Source organism: Aquarana catesbeiana, linkage group LG02, assembly GCF_042186555.1.
Source record: "Aquarana catesbeiana isolate 2022-GZ linkage group LG02, ASM4218655v1, whole genome shotgun sequence".
Classification (NCBI taxonomy): domain Eukaryota; kingdom Metazoa; phylum Chordata; class Amphibia; order Anura; family Ranidae; genus Aquarana; species Aquarana catesbeiana.
The window spans coordinates 66,004,105-66,021,003 of NC_133325.1; the positions used below are offsets into that span (position 1 = coordinate 66,004,105).

The 16,899-nt window shown below is 43.6% G+C and overlaps 1 protein-coding gene across 4 annotated transcripts in view; it reads right to left on the reverse strand.

Annotated features, from left to right (window-relative positions):
- SLC36A4 (solute carrier family 36 member 4) overlaps nucleotides 1–16,899 on the reverse strand; it is a 474,855-nt gene that overhangs the window by 333,103 nt on the left and 124,853 nt on the right. For all 4 annotated transcript variants that reach the window (XM_073612996.1, XM_073612994.1, XM_073612992.1 and 1 more), the window contains one exon: nucleotides 13,594–13,689. In XM_073612996.1, coding sequence (XP_073469097.1) covers nucleotides 13,594–13,689 — 96 coding nt within the window. The remainder of the gene's footprint in view (nucleotides 1–13,593; nucleotides 13,690–16,899) is intronic.

Sequence of the window (16,899 nt, forward strand, 5' to 3'; positions counted from 1 at the left end):
GCGTTAGCTGTAGAAAGCTGTATCTGTAGAAGGTGTTTTTCATTATTTTTTAGCGTTTTTTTAGCTGTAGCTTTTTTTTTTAGCAAAACTATACTCCACAAAAGCTTATGGATCAAAAACACTGATAAACACAGAATTAGGGGTACACACCAAATGCAAATTTTTGTGCCAAAACAAAAACCAAGACCGAAAATGACAGTTTTTAAAAAATATTTATATTTTTACATATAATTGTATTATATTCGACTTTTTAATTAAATATCCTTAATTTAAATTCATATGAATTTATTGTTGAAAAAGCTCAAGAAAAATGCAGTCTGCAGTCTCTAACCATCTCTCGTATCATGTCTGCAATCTCTTACTTAAACTTTAACACACTGCTAATAGTATTAGCAAAATTTCCATTTGGTGCACCTCTAGCAGACATGATACATGAGATGGTGAGAGACTGCAGACATGATACAATAGATTAATGCAGCCTCGCCAGTGCCTGTCAGATGCAGTCCTGCCAGTGCCCGTCAGATGCAGTCCTGCCAGTGCCCGTCAGATGCAGCCTCGCCAGTGCCCGTCAGATGCAGCCTCGCCAGTGCCCGTCAGATGCAGCCTCGCCAGTGCCCCTCAGATGCAACCTCGCCAGTGCCCCTCAGATGCAACCTCGCCAGTGCCCCTCAGATGCAACCTCGCCAGTGCCCCTCAGATGCAGCCTCGCCAGTGCCCCTCAGATGCAGCCTCGCCAGTGCCCCTCAGATGCAGCCTCGCCAGTGCCCCTCAGATGCAGCCTCGCCAGTGCCCGTCAGATGCAGCCTCGCCAGTGCCCGTCAGATGCAGCCTCGTCAGTGCCTGTCAGATGCAGCCTCGCCAGTGCAGGTGGGATGCAGCCTTGCCAGTGCAGGTGGGATGCAGCCTTGCCAGTGCAGGTGGGATGCAGCCTTGCCAGTGCAGCTGGGATGCAGCCTTGCCAGTGTCCGGATCAGAGCGGTGATCTCTCACTGTGTCACGAAGCTGGATTTGAATTTCCTGGCCGCAGTAACAATGTCCCACCTCCTGTGATCACGTCACATTGATTCAATGTCCTGGCATTGGATCAGTGTGCTGTCTATCACAGGAGTTGGGACATTGTTACCACAGCCGCCCGGACAATTCAGCTCCTTGACAGAGGGAGGAGGGAGGGGAGGACAAGACCTTGAGCCACCAGGATAACACCCCGCAATGGGCGGGACCTGGCGGGTGGACCACGTCCCCTTTTTGGCGCCATTATCAGCACCTTTTCTTCTTAAGGCCGCATGCCGAAATGACAGTTTTTGGCTGATATGTTTCGGCGGCCGAAATTTCAGTGCACCACTATGCAGAATAGCCATGTTTTTCAGCTTTTATGAGAGCGTTTTTACAACTGAGAAATGCTAGTTCTGGGTTTTTTTTCAGCCAGAAAATGCCCCTGCCAAAAAACGCTGATAACAGCCTATGTGTGCATGGACACATAGGATAACATGCCAACTTACTGATTTACTGGCTACAGAAAAAAACGTCTGAAGCCAAAAACAGTAGCTCTAAAAATGTGCATGAGGCCCAAGTGGAGTTTTTCAGCTGTAAAAACGCTCTAACTCTGATAAAAGCTTAAAAACGCTGAAAAATGTGGCTTTTAGGCATTGATCAGCATTTTTGAGTCATAAGCTTTTGTAGGAATATACTTTTCTTAAAAAACGCTAAAAAATGCTACTGCAAAAATGCTGCAAAACTCATTCTACAGCTTTCTACAGCCAACGCTACTGGCAGTTTTATAACGTCCCGTGTGCATGAGGCCTTACTGGTTGAACTAGATGGACAACCAGACTAACTATGTAACTAAAGGAGCTGATCCTCATCTAATTATCAGTGCACCTGTGTGATCTGCTTGCAGCTTCTTTTTTCACCACTAAGGCCTCATGCATAGAGCATCTTCAAAGCCTCCATAGAAGTCTATGGCAAAGCTCGCTTGAAGCCCCACTGAAGCCCCATCAAAGCCCCACAAAGCCTCACCAAAGCCCAATCAAAGCCCCACCAAAGCCTCATTGAAGCCCCAAGCAAAAGCAAGGTGTAAACAGGACTGTAAGCTAACCATTTTATTTAATGACAGGAGCATTGACTGGCATTGAGAGAGCTTTAACAAAGCGTGTCCGAAACCATGTTTTGAAGCAAGTGTAAACTAGTCCTTAGTGTAATAAATTCTCCTTGTATTAAATACCTATTTGTAAAAACTGGAAAAAATAAAAAACTTCATACCTACACCTCCAACCTCCTTCCTCACTAATGTTTGCTAGTATCAGTTTTGCAAGTCTGAGCTACACATCCCAAAACATTGAGACACCCCAAAAGATTGGTCATGCTGTCACCATTGTATCTCCCAAGTGCTACAATTCAATATAAAGGGTTTTTTTTTTATTTTTATTATTATTATAATATACACATTAAAAAGGGGAATTCAGAAACTCTGTCACCAACGAAACAAATGCAGGTGAAAGCACAGAAAATGTGAGCGTTTTAAATACTTGCTTGCAGCATTTTATCTTTCCATACACATTTTTATTGCCTTGCAACGTGCCTCTGAACTTGCTAGAGAATTGACACTCCAGGAAGAGTCAATTCTCTAGCACAGCCCCTTCCTTATTGCATATGATAGCCTTCTCCTCTACTGGGAGTGTCCAGTTACTTTCTGTGCTGGCTCAGCACCTCCACCCCTCCCGTCACCTCCCTACATAACTTTTATATAGCAGCTGGAGGAAGAATGACAGGGAATACTCAAGAGTGTCGCTTGAGTGACAGCTGAGTCTTCTGGGGTTGCTGACATCACACCCAAGATAGCGGCACCAAGCAGAAGTATCAGGGCTTTTAGATGCTTACATAAGGAAGCCTTTTACAGGTAAATAATATACATGAAATACATGCACATACATTCCTATGCAACGATTGTATAAAAAAAAAAAAAAAAAATGAAGTAACAACAGGGTCTTATTAAAGCCAACATTATGAAGAGGTATAGAAGATCTAGGAAGACTATTCCTGTGTGATCTCATTGGGCAGTTTGTCCTTACTTCCTGTCCCTGTTGCACCCAAGAAAAAGAGTGTGCAGTACTTCCCAGCAAACAAAAGGAACAAGCAGCAACAAAAAACATTGTTCTAACCCTTCCTCAGTCTACTAAAATTGTGGTCTTGTCTGTTCCACCTTTGGAATGATTTCCTGTCACATCTTGTTCTGACGGTGAGGGGAAATCTTCCCAGTAGGGTCACTGACAGCAACAAAAAAAAAAAAAAACTCTAACCTCTTCTGCTCCAACCAAAAAAGTTCAAAGATCAAACCCTGTCCACTAATAAAAGCATAATTTTACCAACTTCTAAAGTTCAAAGAAGTGGTACAATTGCAAATCCAGCAAAGTGGTTAGGACTTCAGGATGGCCGGGGCCCAACCCCCACCCTCCATGATGGCGGGACGCCAGGACCCGATTGCAAGTGACCTTTGTGACCCTGGTAGTTTCGCCATTGCTGTCAGTAGTTTATTTTTGTTCTTTTCCTTTTCTTATTATTTTTTACCATTTTATTTTACTTTTTTTTTATTTTTATTTTTTTTACAATTTTTAGGAGGCCCGATGGGAGACTTTGGTCAGATCTCAAGTGTCTATACAATAAATCTGATGTTTTACCTTTGAGACAGAGAAAGGAGATTAAGGACACAGCCCTCAATCTCCAACTCTGCAACCTCAGCTGCACAGAATTAATGGACAGGAATAGCTCTGTACAGAGCTTCCTGTTCATTCACAAACAGAAGCATAGTAAACACAGTTTACTATGCCTCAGTTATGCATAAACAAAGTCAGTGATCGGTGCAGATCACTGACTCTATTCATTAGGACAAGGAAGGTGCCTGTAAATGACACATTTACAGTCCTCTTCCCTGATCTCCATCCTGACAGATCCCCTACAGCAGCAGCCGGTGGGAGAGGGAAGGGGGAACCTGGCAGCTCTGTGGGGAATGGGGGGGGGGAAATCACACAGGGGCCTAATCACAGCAGAAGGTGGATAGGAGGTGTGGCAGGGCAGCATGTAGAGTAACCAGTCTCCGAGATCAGTTCATCTACATAATACCCCTTTGCCCCTCCTCCTATCCAGGTGTAGTGTGTGCCCCGCATCTCCTGCGGCCATGCCAAGCTGACCAAGGCTCGGATCTCTCGCAGCCATGCCAAGCTGACCAAGGCTTGGCATGGCTGCGGGAGATCCCCTGCGGGGGATTTCTCCCCCCTCCCTCTCCTCACTGACACTGACTTTGTTTGTTTTGCTCCTTCCTTTGCATCCTCATTGGCAGGGGGAGGGAGCCAATCAGTAGCAACAGCAAAGCATTCTGGAACACTTAGTCCCCACCAAAAACCGCCCCATAGCCTCGTATAGGGACAGAACTACACATCCCAGGATTCTATGGCAAGGAATCAAGGACACCATCTTGTTTGCCTGAGGATTGGCAGCCACCACGAAGCAGGAGAAGAGACTGGACCTTGGGGAGAGGTGTTGCCTCCCGGGTCAGTTCAACGCTTCTTTTCCAGGTATCCACGGCCGGTCGGTCACATCCTGCCAGAGAGAGGGGATCCTAGGTGCATATCCAGGCGCACCTGCACCAACGACGTGAAGCGTTCCAGTGTGAGGTGGCCAGTCGGGTTACCAGAAGATCCTGCCTGTTCCAGGGCGTTTGTTTGGGCCTTGAGCGCAGGATTGATGAGAGGGCACTTGCCCATTTGCAGGAAACAAGGACACTGCACACAGAGTTACTTCACTTTGCCCACAATTACCAGAACCATTGACATTCTGTTAAGCATTGACAGTGTCCGCCTTGCTATCTGGATACTGTAGCATACCACAGTTATACTTTGCCAAGCAGGAGTTTAAGTGCACCAATTAAAGTGGCTAGCTGAAGATCCAAGGCCTTTCTATAAGGAAAAAGGCCATCCTTCTTCCAAGGGACTGGAGTTACTGGTCCAATACGGGCACGCACACACATACTCAGAGCTCTGTATATGTAGTGTATGAGTGGGGTAGTCTGACATGGGAGTTACGCCACTGAACACTGAATTAGGTACAGTGTTCATAGTTGGGCCTGTGGTGTCAGGGGACAGAAAGGAGAAGTCTGACATAAGTGAGGGTCATTCCTCGGCTCTCCTCCTGCCTTGACTCATAGAGACAAAGTTAATTAGAGTTAATCCAGTAAAAATGTGGCCATATTGTGATTAGAGTGTTTGACTCAGCTTTTGGGGTCATTCACTGTTGAGGAACCCTCTGAAAGCAGCTTAATATAATATATTGAGTTATATTGCTCTTGATCTCAGTCATTGCTCTCCAATGAATTCATTAGAAAATATACTGTTATTGTCTGTTACTTTTCCACAAAAACCTTACAGTAAACACGATTATGTGTTTTATCATAACATGTGTGTTTTCATTGGTCCTTGCACTTACACTATTGCCAGGTGTGCCAGAGGGGCCGAGACTGTTCTTGGGGCTGAGGGCAGTGTACGGAACCAATTATACTTAAGCGGGTCCTTCGGGGGTAGCACTACACAGGTGTATAGGGGGACGCACGGGCAATTGCGATCCCTATACATACCCCCCCTGCAACCATGACACCACCTTCCTGGAGTTTGCGTGTTCTCCCTATGCCTGTGTGGTTTTCCTCAGGTTACTCCAGTTTCCCCCCTCAAAGACATGGTGGTAGGTTAATTGGCCCTAGTATGCGTATGTATGAATGTGAGATAAGGACCTTAGATTGTAAGATCCATTAGGGCAGGGACTGAATGTACAATATACTGTATATGTAAAGCGCTGTGTAAATTGACGGAGACGTATACCTATATACCTATAATAAATGAATGAATAGATAAATACAGCAATTCAATTAAAAATATAAAAATGGAAGGAAATGGCCAAAAATGGTACGAATACTGTTCAGTTGTAAAACTATAACTTTAAGTCATCTTAGCTAGGAGAAGATTTTTTGTCCTATACATAAACCATCATTTTATCGATATGTGTGGCATCTGACACAAGCAATCCTGCTGCAGTCACAGTAACCACAAATTGAACAAAATAGGTATCATTATTCTGTGCAACAGCTAATACAATTGCACCAATGGCTTTTTCAATCAAAAGTTTACACTAAATCAGCAGGCAGGCCACATACATTGTGTAGCTAGTGCTTAAAAATCTGTTCCAATATTGGGAAGTCATTTGGAGGAAGTCTAACTTCCCAGGCAGTAAGTGGCCTTTTAGCACAACCAGCCGTCATACTGCAAATAACAACATAGAGGCAAAGCATAAAATGAATCTAAACAGTTTTTTTAGGGGAAAAGCTGGATGAAGTTTTAGGAATGATTTTACAGAACTCTAGTTTAACCTTCCATCTAGTACAGGCTCCTCTCCTGTACTAAAACTGCATACTTGCTGCACATGGTAAGCTTCTCGCCATGTGCATTAGAAGCTGAAGAAAGTCAGACAGAGCTCACCTTGTTTCTTGGCTAGAGGACATCCAATATCATCCAGCTCAGAGGTCACCAAACTTTCTAAACAAGAAGCCAGTGTACTGTTCTTCAAGCTTTATAGTGGCCAGTGAGAGTAGGAAATGCCCCATTCTTGGCGTCAATGGAAAAAATGTTGCCCCATCCTTGGCGTCAGTGGGAGGAATGTTGCCCCATCCTTGGCGTCAGTGGGAGGAATGTTGCCCCATCCTTGGCGTCAGTGGGAGGAATGTTGCCCCATTCTTGGCGTCAGTGGAAGGAATGTTGCCCCATCCTTGGCGTCAGTGGGAGGAATGTTGCCCCATCCTTGGCGTCAGTGGGAGGAATGTTGCCCCATCCTTGGCGTCAGTGGGAGGAATGTTGCCCCATCCTTGGCATCAGTGGGAGGAATGTTGCCCCATCCTTGGCGTCAGTGGGAGGAATGTTGCCCCATCCTTGGCGTCAGTGGGAGGAATGTTGCCCCATCCTTGGCGTCAGTTGGAGGAATGATTAAAAATTCGTATCACCACAGAGTGGTAGTGTGGATACGACACTTTTGTAGAAATTGCCACATCCCGATAATTTAGATTGTTAGAAAATGAATTTTTGGATGATGGACTTTATAGGCATAAAACATATATATATTAAAATATATTTATTACAAAAAATAAAATCAAGACAATTACACAAAATTTTATAAATTATTCACAAAATGTGCCTATGAGCATAGACAAAGCACCACTTACATACCTATAGAATAATAATAATCGAAAAATCGTAGGACCAAACAGATCACTCTACAGTACTGAAAGAGTTGAAAAGGTAGTGTGTCATGAAAACTCAGCTCTACATGTTGCGCGTATTCAAATGCTTCTTCAGGAGCTTATGGCGTATTATTATTCAAAAACGAAAAAGATAAGATTGAGCAGAGAGTAATTTCCTCAGTGCTGGGGGAAACAGATCTTCGAATCACCTCTAAGAATAGTCTACAGGACAACCTCACGCCAGATACCCTAGGGTAGTTAGTGATGTTTAGCACCTTCGACAGAAGATATCCAGGACATCTAATCAGGTACTGCCTAAATCAATTTGGGGAAGCCTCCCTCTACATGAAAGCCCAGTTATCCAAAAATGATATCTTGTAGAGTGATGTTCCCTAGAGGTCTCCACTCTGATGACAGCCCCGGGCGTGGAGGAGATTTAGCCAGTACCTGATTAGATGTCCTTGATATCTTCTATCGAACCTGCTAAACATCACTAACTACCCTATCTGGCGTGAGGTTGTCCTGTAGACTGTTCTTAGAAGTGATTTCAAGATCTGTTTCCCCCAGCACTGAGGATATTATTCTCTGCTCAATCTTTTCTTTTTCGTTTTTGATAATGATAATACGCCATAAGCTCCTGAAGAAGCGTTTGTTGAATATGCGCAACATGTAGAGTTAAGTTTTCATGACACACTACCTCTTCAATTCTTTCAATACTGTAGAGTGATCTGTTTGGTCCTCCGATTTTTCGATTATTATTATTTTATATGTAAGTAGGTGGCGTGTTGGCTATGCTCATAGGCACATTTTGTGAATAATTTATGAAATTTTGCGTAATTGTCAATGGGAGGAATGTTGCCCCATCCTTGGCGTCAGTGAGAAGAATGTGGCCAATTGTTGATATCAGTAGGAGAAATGTTGCCCCATCATTGGTGTCAGTGGGAGGAATAGTGTCTCAAGCACCAGGTAAAGGAAAGCAAAAGGCTACATCTGGCCCCTGGGCCACAGTTTGGAGGCGATCCACACCACATGTGGGCATTACTTAGGGCTGTTTGCATGCTAATGCAGCCTGCCTAGGAAAACCCATGTCTCCAGAATTTATGATTTCTTGGCCATTTTTTAGGGAATATGAATGATAGCACACAAAATTTTCTTTCACTCATGGTTAGTGTTTGGCTGAAGCCATTTATTATCAATCAACTGTGTTTACTCTTTTTAAATCAAAATAGCAACAGAAACTACCCAAATGACCTTGATCAAAAGTTTACATACCCCAGTTCTTAATACCATGTATTGCCCCCTTTAACATCAAATGACAGCTTGAAGTCTTTTGTGGTATTTGTGGAGGAGGCTCTTTATCTTCTCAGATGGTAAAGCTGCCCATTCCTCTTGGCAAAAAGCCTCCAGTTCCTGGAAATTCTTGGGTTGTCTTGCATGAACTGCACGTTTGAGGCCTCCCCAGAGTGGCTCAATGATATTGAGGTCAGGAGACTGAGATGGCCACTCCAGAACCTTCACTTTATTCTGCTGTAGCCAATGACAGGTCGACTTGGCCTTGTGTTTTGGTTTATTGTCATGTTGGAATGTCCAAGTATGTCCCATGCGCAGCTTCCTGGCTGATGAATGCAAATGTCCTCTAGTATTTTTTGATAACATACTGCATTCATCTTGCCAATTTTGACCAAATTTCCTGTGCCTTTGTAGCTCACGCATCCCCAAAACATCAGCGATCCACCTCAGTTTTTCACAGTAGGAATGGTGTACCTTTCATCATAGGCCTTGTTGACTCCTTTCCAAATGTAGCATTTATGGTTGTGGCCAAAAAGCTCAATTTTGGTCTCATCACTCCAAATGACTTTGTGGCAGAAGGTTTGAGGCTTGTCTCTGTGCTGTTTGGCATATTGTAAGTGGGATACTTTGTGGCATTTGCGCAGTAATGGCTTTTGTCTGGCAACTCGACCATCTGTGCATCTTGAAACAGCCACACCACATGTTTTCAGAGAGTCCTGTATTTCACCTGAAGTTATTTGTAAGTTTTTGTTTGCATCCCAAACAATTTTCCTGGCAGTTGTGGCTAGTCTACCTGACCGTGGTTTGGTTTCAACAGAACTCCTCATTTTCCACTTCTTGATTAGAGTTTGAACACTGCTGATTGGCATTCTCAATTCCTTGGATATCTTTTTATATCCCTTTTCTGTTTTATGCAGTTCAACCTTTTCCCACAGATCCTTTGACAATTCTTTTGCTTTCCCCATGACTCAGAATCCAGAAACGTCAGTGCACCACTGGAATTACAATCAAACAGATCACAGGTGAGGGTGGTTACCTTTAATGGCCATTCAAACCCCTTTGTGTCAACCTTTTGTGCATGTTATCAGGCCAAAATCACCCAGGTATGTTAACTTTTCATTATGGTAATTTGGGTAGTTTCTGTTGCCATTATGATTTAAAAAGAGTAAACACAGTTGATTCATAATAAATGGCTTCAGCCAAACACTAACCATGAGTGAAAGAAAAGTTTTTGTGTTATCATTCATATTCTCTGAAAAATGGCCAAGAAATCCTAAATTCTGTCAGGGTATGTAAACTTATGAGCACAACTGTATATATCTCTAATTGAATACCCTGTCCCAGGAGCCAGCCCACTTCTTGCATCAAGGCTGTGGGTTCTTGAGAGAAATACTGAGGCAGGGTGCTGGGATGTTTTAGGAAGCTATGTACACCACCCTGCTGGCCCCTTCCACCAGAAGATCTGCCTGGATATGCAATACGGTATGAAAAAAACATGGAAATATTTTATTTAAAAACATCATTAGCGTGTTGAGCAAAGTTAAAAGGCTGACCAGGGAAGGCAAAACATAAGCATATTAAACTTCAACTTTAAAGTATATGTAAAGCCCAACTTTTTTCCCCCATTTTGGATAAAGGAGGGAACCATGAATCGTTTTATTATTTCATGTCTGCGTGCTGAAGGGGATAGTTTCTTTCAATATCTGCACCGTCAACTAAGGTATTGCACCTCCAACACACATGCACTGCATCATGCAACAATGAGCAGTAACAAACTATCACTCCATGCCACATGTCCATGTTTTTGTCCATTCTGCTGCACTGACAGTCCATTCCTTCTACCATACACATTACCACAGCATATCAAAACAGTAAAGTAACAATGGACCCAGGTACAAACTTTACTGAGAAAATAGGGCACAGTACAATCCATATGACGAAAGTAAGGAAGGGAGTAGTCAGCCAAGAGAACCAAAATATCAAGTTTGTTTGGTCCATGACTGCCAAATCCTCCCCTATTAGTGTATGTCAACTTATACATAGGAAGTTCTGCGTTGATAGATGATTTCCATGATCTCACCGTGGGGAGGGAGGAAGAAGTCAATTTAACCTAGATTGCTTTTTTAGCCTAATATAATACAAAGGAAATCAGAAGTTTGGTGTATCAAGGTCGTTGATTGTCGTCCTGAATGCCTAGTAAGGCTAATTCAGCTGACATTGGGATGGACAGTTGCAAGCGGGTATTATTACATTCTAGCATCTCATGCCAGCATTGTACCACTTAGGGCAGGTCCAGAACATATGAAAAAAGGTGCTATCGAAAGATTGACACCTCGAACAGTTCGGTGAGCGTAGTGGATAAACTCATGCAGTCTCTGAGGCGTGTAATAAGTCCTATGTAAGAATTTGGTCTGTAGTAATTTGTACCTAGAGAAGATCATAAAAGTCTAGAGCTATCTTCACAGCATTCCTCCCAGGTCTCCCTGCCCGCCATTTCACCCATAGTGCCTCCATTTTGGCAAATCCACCCTAAGTAGCACCAAATATAGCAAAGAAAGGGGTTTGTCTAAGGTTATTCTGTGCTAGTAGCCCTCTATAGCGTCCGCCTAAAGACTAGGAACAGTGGGGAACTGTGCCCTGGCTGTATGGCGCAATTGAAGGTACCAGAACCACATCCATCTAGGGAGTCCGAATTTAAGGTTTCGAGGCGATAGCAGTGTACCTGCAGGCATCACATCTTTAAGCAGTTTGATCCCAAAACCTGCCCGGAGCTGCGGTCCAGTATCGTTCTAAAATGTGGTAGGGAAGGATTCCCCCACAAAGGGTTATAGGGAGACCACTGATTGGGATGCAAGAACAGCCTTCTAGCCGCCCCCCACACGTGCAAGGTCACTTTAGTAGGGTCAGGCAGAGTAGGGTACGCTCTGAATCCCCTGTACACCAAATTACCGAGTTCTTTAAGAGATCCCAAAATGGCTGCCTCTAAGCAAACATCCGCATTAGTTCTAGATTGTTGGAACCACCACCTAACTGTGACTAACATAGTGTTGGAACCGCCACCTAACTGTGACTAACATAGCTGCCCAGTAATACACCAGTAGATTGGGCAATGCCAGGCCTCCACAGCATTACCGGGAGGTGGACAGTTGATCTAGTAAACCGAGGAGGAGACCCCTGCCACAGGAAGGAGCCAATATAGCCACCCAGATCTTTAACCACTTCGCATCCAGGCCATTTCTGACACTTCGCTCCTACATGTCAAAAATCATCATTTCTTTGCTATAAAATTAGATAGAACCCCCAAACATTATATATGTTTTTTTAGCAGAGACCCTAGAGAATACAATGGCAGTCATTGCAACTTTTTATCTTGCACTGTATTTGCGCAGCAATTTTTCAAACGCGTTTTTTTTGAAAAAAAAAACAGTTTCATGCTTTAAAAAAAAAAACAAAACAGCAAAGTTAGCCAAATTTTTTTGCATTGTGTGAAAGATGAAGTTACGCCGAGTAAATAGATACCTAACATGTCACGCTTCAAAATTGCACACGCTCGTGGAATGGCGCCAAACTTTGGTACTTAAAAATCCCCATAGGTGACGCTTTAACATTTTTTACTGGTTACATGTTTTGAGTTACAGAGGAGGTCTAGGGCCAAAATTATTGCTCTCGCTCTAACGTTCGCGGCGATACCTCACATGTGTGGTTTGAACACCGTTTTCATATGTGGGCGGGACTTACGTATGCGTTCGCTTCTGCGTGCGAGCTCACGGGGACAGGGGCGCTTTAAAAATTTTTTTTTTTTTTTATTGTTAATTTTACTTAAAAATTTTTATTTTTACACTTTAAAAATTTTTTTTTTTTTTGATCACTTTTATTCCTATTACAAGGAATGTAAACATCCCTTGTAATAGGAATATGACACGATCAGTCCTCTTTACAGTGAGATATGGGGTCAATAAGACCCCACATCTCACCTCTAGGCTGGGAAGCCTAAAATCAAAAAAAAAAATAAAACGATCGCCGCTTCACAGCTGAAGCGGCGCTGTTTTTTTGAATGCAGAGGCCGGGCGTGACGTCATAACATCGCGCCCGGCCTCCGAACGATCATAGAGACTCCGGCGACCATCTGGTCCGCCGGAAATCTCTATGGTGAACATCCGGCGCCGGCGGATCCGCTATCCGACTCACCGATCGCTGAGGTGAGTCGGTAGTAGCACCGGAGGGCGGCGGGAGGGGGGGGACGTCCCCTCCCGCCGCCCGTAAGAACGATCAAGCAGCAGAACAGCCGCTATGATCGTTCTTATGGTGTACGGAATTGCTGGCTGAAAATGCCGGTATCTGAATGATGTCTGTAGCCTCAGACATCATTCAGATATAAGCCCCGAAAGTCGAGGACGTCATATGACGTCCTCCGGATGTCAAGCGGTTAAAGGAGGAGGAGAGGACCCACACCGGACAGTTCCTAAACATATAGTTAAATTTGGGGCGAAAGATCATCTTAAATATATTTATGCGGCCAAGGAGATTCCGATGTGCATTTTTAAAATGTCACAAGTGTAAACACTTGAGTCTGGCTTGGTGCAAGACTCGTGTGATCCTCCATACAGGAGCACCCTGGAAGTGAGTCAAAGTGGCAGTAATGTGTGAGGACAGTGAACAAGCTGATGGTAGTAGGTCAGAGGGAGCACAAGGATGATCTCATCAGTCCACTTCTGCTCCTTCTCTGTCCAATAAGCTGACTGGGGGCTGGTAAATGACACCATTGTACTCCTACCTGTAACAGATAAAGTGGTTATATCCACCCGAATGTGCTGTGTGCTAGCTAAGGAGGAATGGGAAGACATGCCCTTTGGCAGGTAAAACAGCTCCTGTAAATGTAATTCACCTTTGTATTTAGTGGTTTGTCGTGAGCTCAGCATTAATGTATGTGAGCATTTCAGTAACAATGTTAACTTAATGGACCTCTGCATTCAGTAGCCACAGTTCACAGACATAGAAGAATACTTTACTATGGCATGTGTAACACTTACTTCCCCATGGAGGCGTACTGCTGGAGGAACTTGGACGGTCCCACTTCCAATGACAGCCCGACTGTTTCACTGTAACCTAAATTTGTCCTTTTGTACCTAAAACCAGAACAAGGCAGAGTAAAGCCATAAATATATATGACAGAATTACTTTTCCCGAGAAGCAGCAAGAGCAATGACTTAATTAAATGTATTATATTGTTAATACAGACACATCGCTAGCAATAAAAAAAAAAGTTCTGCTACTAAATAAAAAAGGCAGAAGATGTTCTCTGTTCTGAATATGTTAATTTACTGGCTTCCCAGGACAGGAGTTTCTAAACCAATGCCCAAGACTTCATTAAAATTTCATAGTTCCTAGCCAATATCGGAAGCAAACAAGAGAGGGTGAGCATGTTCCTACATAAAATGCTGCCATGAAGAACGAACGTAACCACCCTCCAATAGGAGGTCGGGTCACAGCAGCAAAACATTTTTGGGAAATTTGGAAGAGGCTGAGTGCAATAGAGGGTGTTTTCAAGGTTATGAATACATAATTGAAAAGAATTTTCTTTTTTTAAACCTGAGTTTAGTCTCATTTTAAAATCACCCAGCACAGTACACAGAGGGTTTATCTATGACAGACATAATTCCAAAGCTGTCTCTTTAACAATATATAGAAAGGAGTGTTAGGTGGGATTTTTAAGCAAGTAAAAAGCAATTACAAAGTAAACAGCAATTTAATATATAATATAGTAAAAAAAATATTTTTTAACTTACCCTATGTAAATAGGAAAATGTAACAAATATAAAGTAGGCGTCATCCAAATTTAGCCGCAAATGTGGAAATACACTTTAATGCCGCGTACACACGGTCGGACTTTTCGTTTACAAAAGTCCGACAGCCTGTCCGACATACTTCCGACGTACCTTCGGCGGACTTGCGGCAGACTTTCTTACGAACGGACTTGCACACACACGACCACACAAAAGTACGACAGCCTAGTACGCGGTGACGTACACCAAGTCCGACGAGACTATAAAACGGAAGTTCAATAGCCCGTACGACACCCTTTGGGCTCCTTCTGCTAATCTCGTGTTTATCTCGTGTTAGTAGAAGTTTGGTGAGAGACGATTCGCGCTTGTGAGACTCGTATTTTTCAGTTCGTTTTAACTGTTGTTCAGTCTGTGCTTGTGAGGTTTGTATCTGCTTTTCAGTGCGTTTGGTCAGTTGGCATTGAGAAATCTTTGTTTTATTGTCCCCTCGTTCCTGATTTTCAGGTCGTTCTTCACAGGCCTTGCTGTTCTTCAGTGCGTTCTGTTTAGTGCGTTCTGACCAGCCGACCGTTTTGAAGCCATGTTACCTGTACGTACTCGTCGTAGAGCTCGTGCATTGTATGTGCTTGGTGCTGTAGTTTATTCTTCAGCCCAAGACCAGTCCATGAACAGGGCGAGGAGGAGTTCATGGACCAAGAATTGGTTGCTTCAGCGTGACCAGTTCTGTCACATGCCTTTGCTCCGTGAGATCCGTGAGAATAATCCTGAGGATTTCAGGAACTTTCTCCGGATGACGGACCCCGTTTTTGACCGTTTGTTGGCTTTGCTGACCCCCTATATCAGCAGGCAGGATACCTGCATGAGGCAAGCCATCACTCCGGAGCAGAGGCTGGTCGCTACCTTGCGGTATTTGGCCACAGGGAGAAGCCTGCAGGACCTTAAGTTCTCGACAGGCATCTCCCCCCAGGCTCTGGGGATCATTATCCCAGAGACCTGTTCTGCCATCATCCAGGTCCTGCAGAAGGACTATATTAAGGTAAGATATTTTTCTTTTATTAGCATCACATGTTCTTTTATGTAATCTTTGATAATGTGATGTATTTCTTGCTTCAAACACTACTTACCATCATTGCAATATAGTGTGAATGTCCCCTTTTTATCCTCACACATGCTGGAATTTTTTCCTGTTATTTTTTGTCATGCATGTATATTTTCCTTCAATAACCTTCCCAGCATGAAGTGATGGGAACATATCCACCTAGTCTACTCATTTTGAATGTAGTTTGTTTGAGTGTATTTAGTGTGCTTATAATTAGCAATTATCTAGATTTCACAACTCCCCCACCCCCCCACCTAAACTCACTCCAAATAGTGTGCTGCTAATGAGCAATTATCTAGATTTCACAACCCCCCCACCCCCCCCCCCCACCTAAACTCACTCCAAATAGTGTGCTGCTAATGAGCAATTATCTAGATTTCACAACCCCCCCCCACCCCCACCCTCGTTCAAATTTGCTTGAATGTTCTGTGGTGTTGATTTGTCTAAAGCAAATATATGTTGCAGTTTGCAAAATGCATGTGCACTCTACAAGTGCATTTGTTCCAGTGCTTTAGTAAATGAGCAGAAGCTCTGCTGATTTCCATCATCAAATCATATGCAAGCCTCAAAGTGTTTTCATTAATTGCCCTTGCATGTGATTGTGTACTCCTTGCAACATGAATGCCTTTTTACATTACCTCATTTACTGTAAGCTGGTTAGCAACTGCACCTGCAGAGTGCGACAACTGCAGTCTTGTAGCCTTTTTAGTCCCTAAATTCCTGCGTGTCCTAAAAGTAATTTTTTTTAGGGATTTCACAACCCCCTAAAATGTAATCAATGTTCCATCAGAGGGGGTGAGCAATCTGATAAGTGTGCCTTTCCATATTAGTTATTCCAGAAGAATTAAATTATTGAATGTTATACTGATGCTGGGGAATAATGTTTTTAATTGTCTAATTTTCTTGCAATGTTAGCTTCCAGATTAATTGATTTTGGTTTTCTTGTTTGATTCCCCAGTTTCCTTCAACGCCACAGGAATGGCAGACTGTGGCATCCCATTTTGCCAGCCGTTGGGACTTTCCCAATTGTGGAGGGGCTATAGATGGGAAACATGCCACCACCCCATTCGGGGTCATATTATTTTAATTATAAGGGGTTCCACAGTATTGTTTTAATGGCGGTGGTGTCGGCACACTATGATTTTTTATATGTGGACGTGGGGAAGAATGGCCGGATGTCGGATGGAGGAGTATTTGCCCAGACGGAGTTCTGCCAGCGTCTCCAGAGTGGTGGCCTGGGATTGCCACCTGATGAGGATAACGTGGAAGGACTCCCCTTTGTCTTCATTGCCGATGAAGCCTTCGCTCTCAGCAAGCACCTCATGAGGCCATTCCCCCAAAGAACCCTCACCCCGGAGAGGAGGGTTTTTAATTACCGGCTGGCCAGAGCTAGAAGAGTGGTTGAGAATGCGTTTGGAATTCTGGCCAGCCGGTTCCGCCTGTTTCAAACAGCC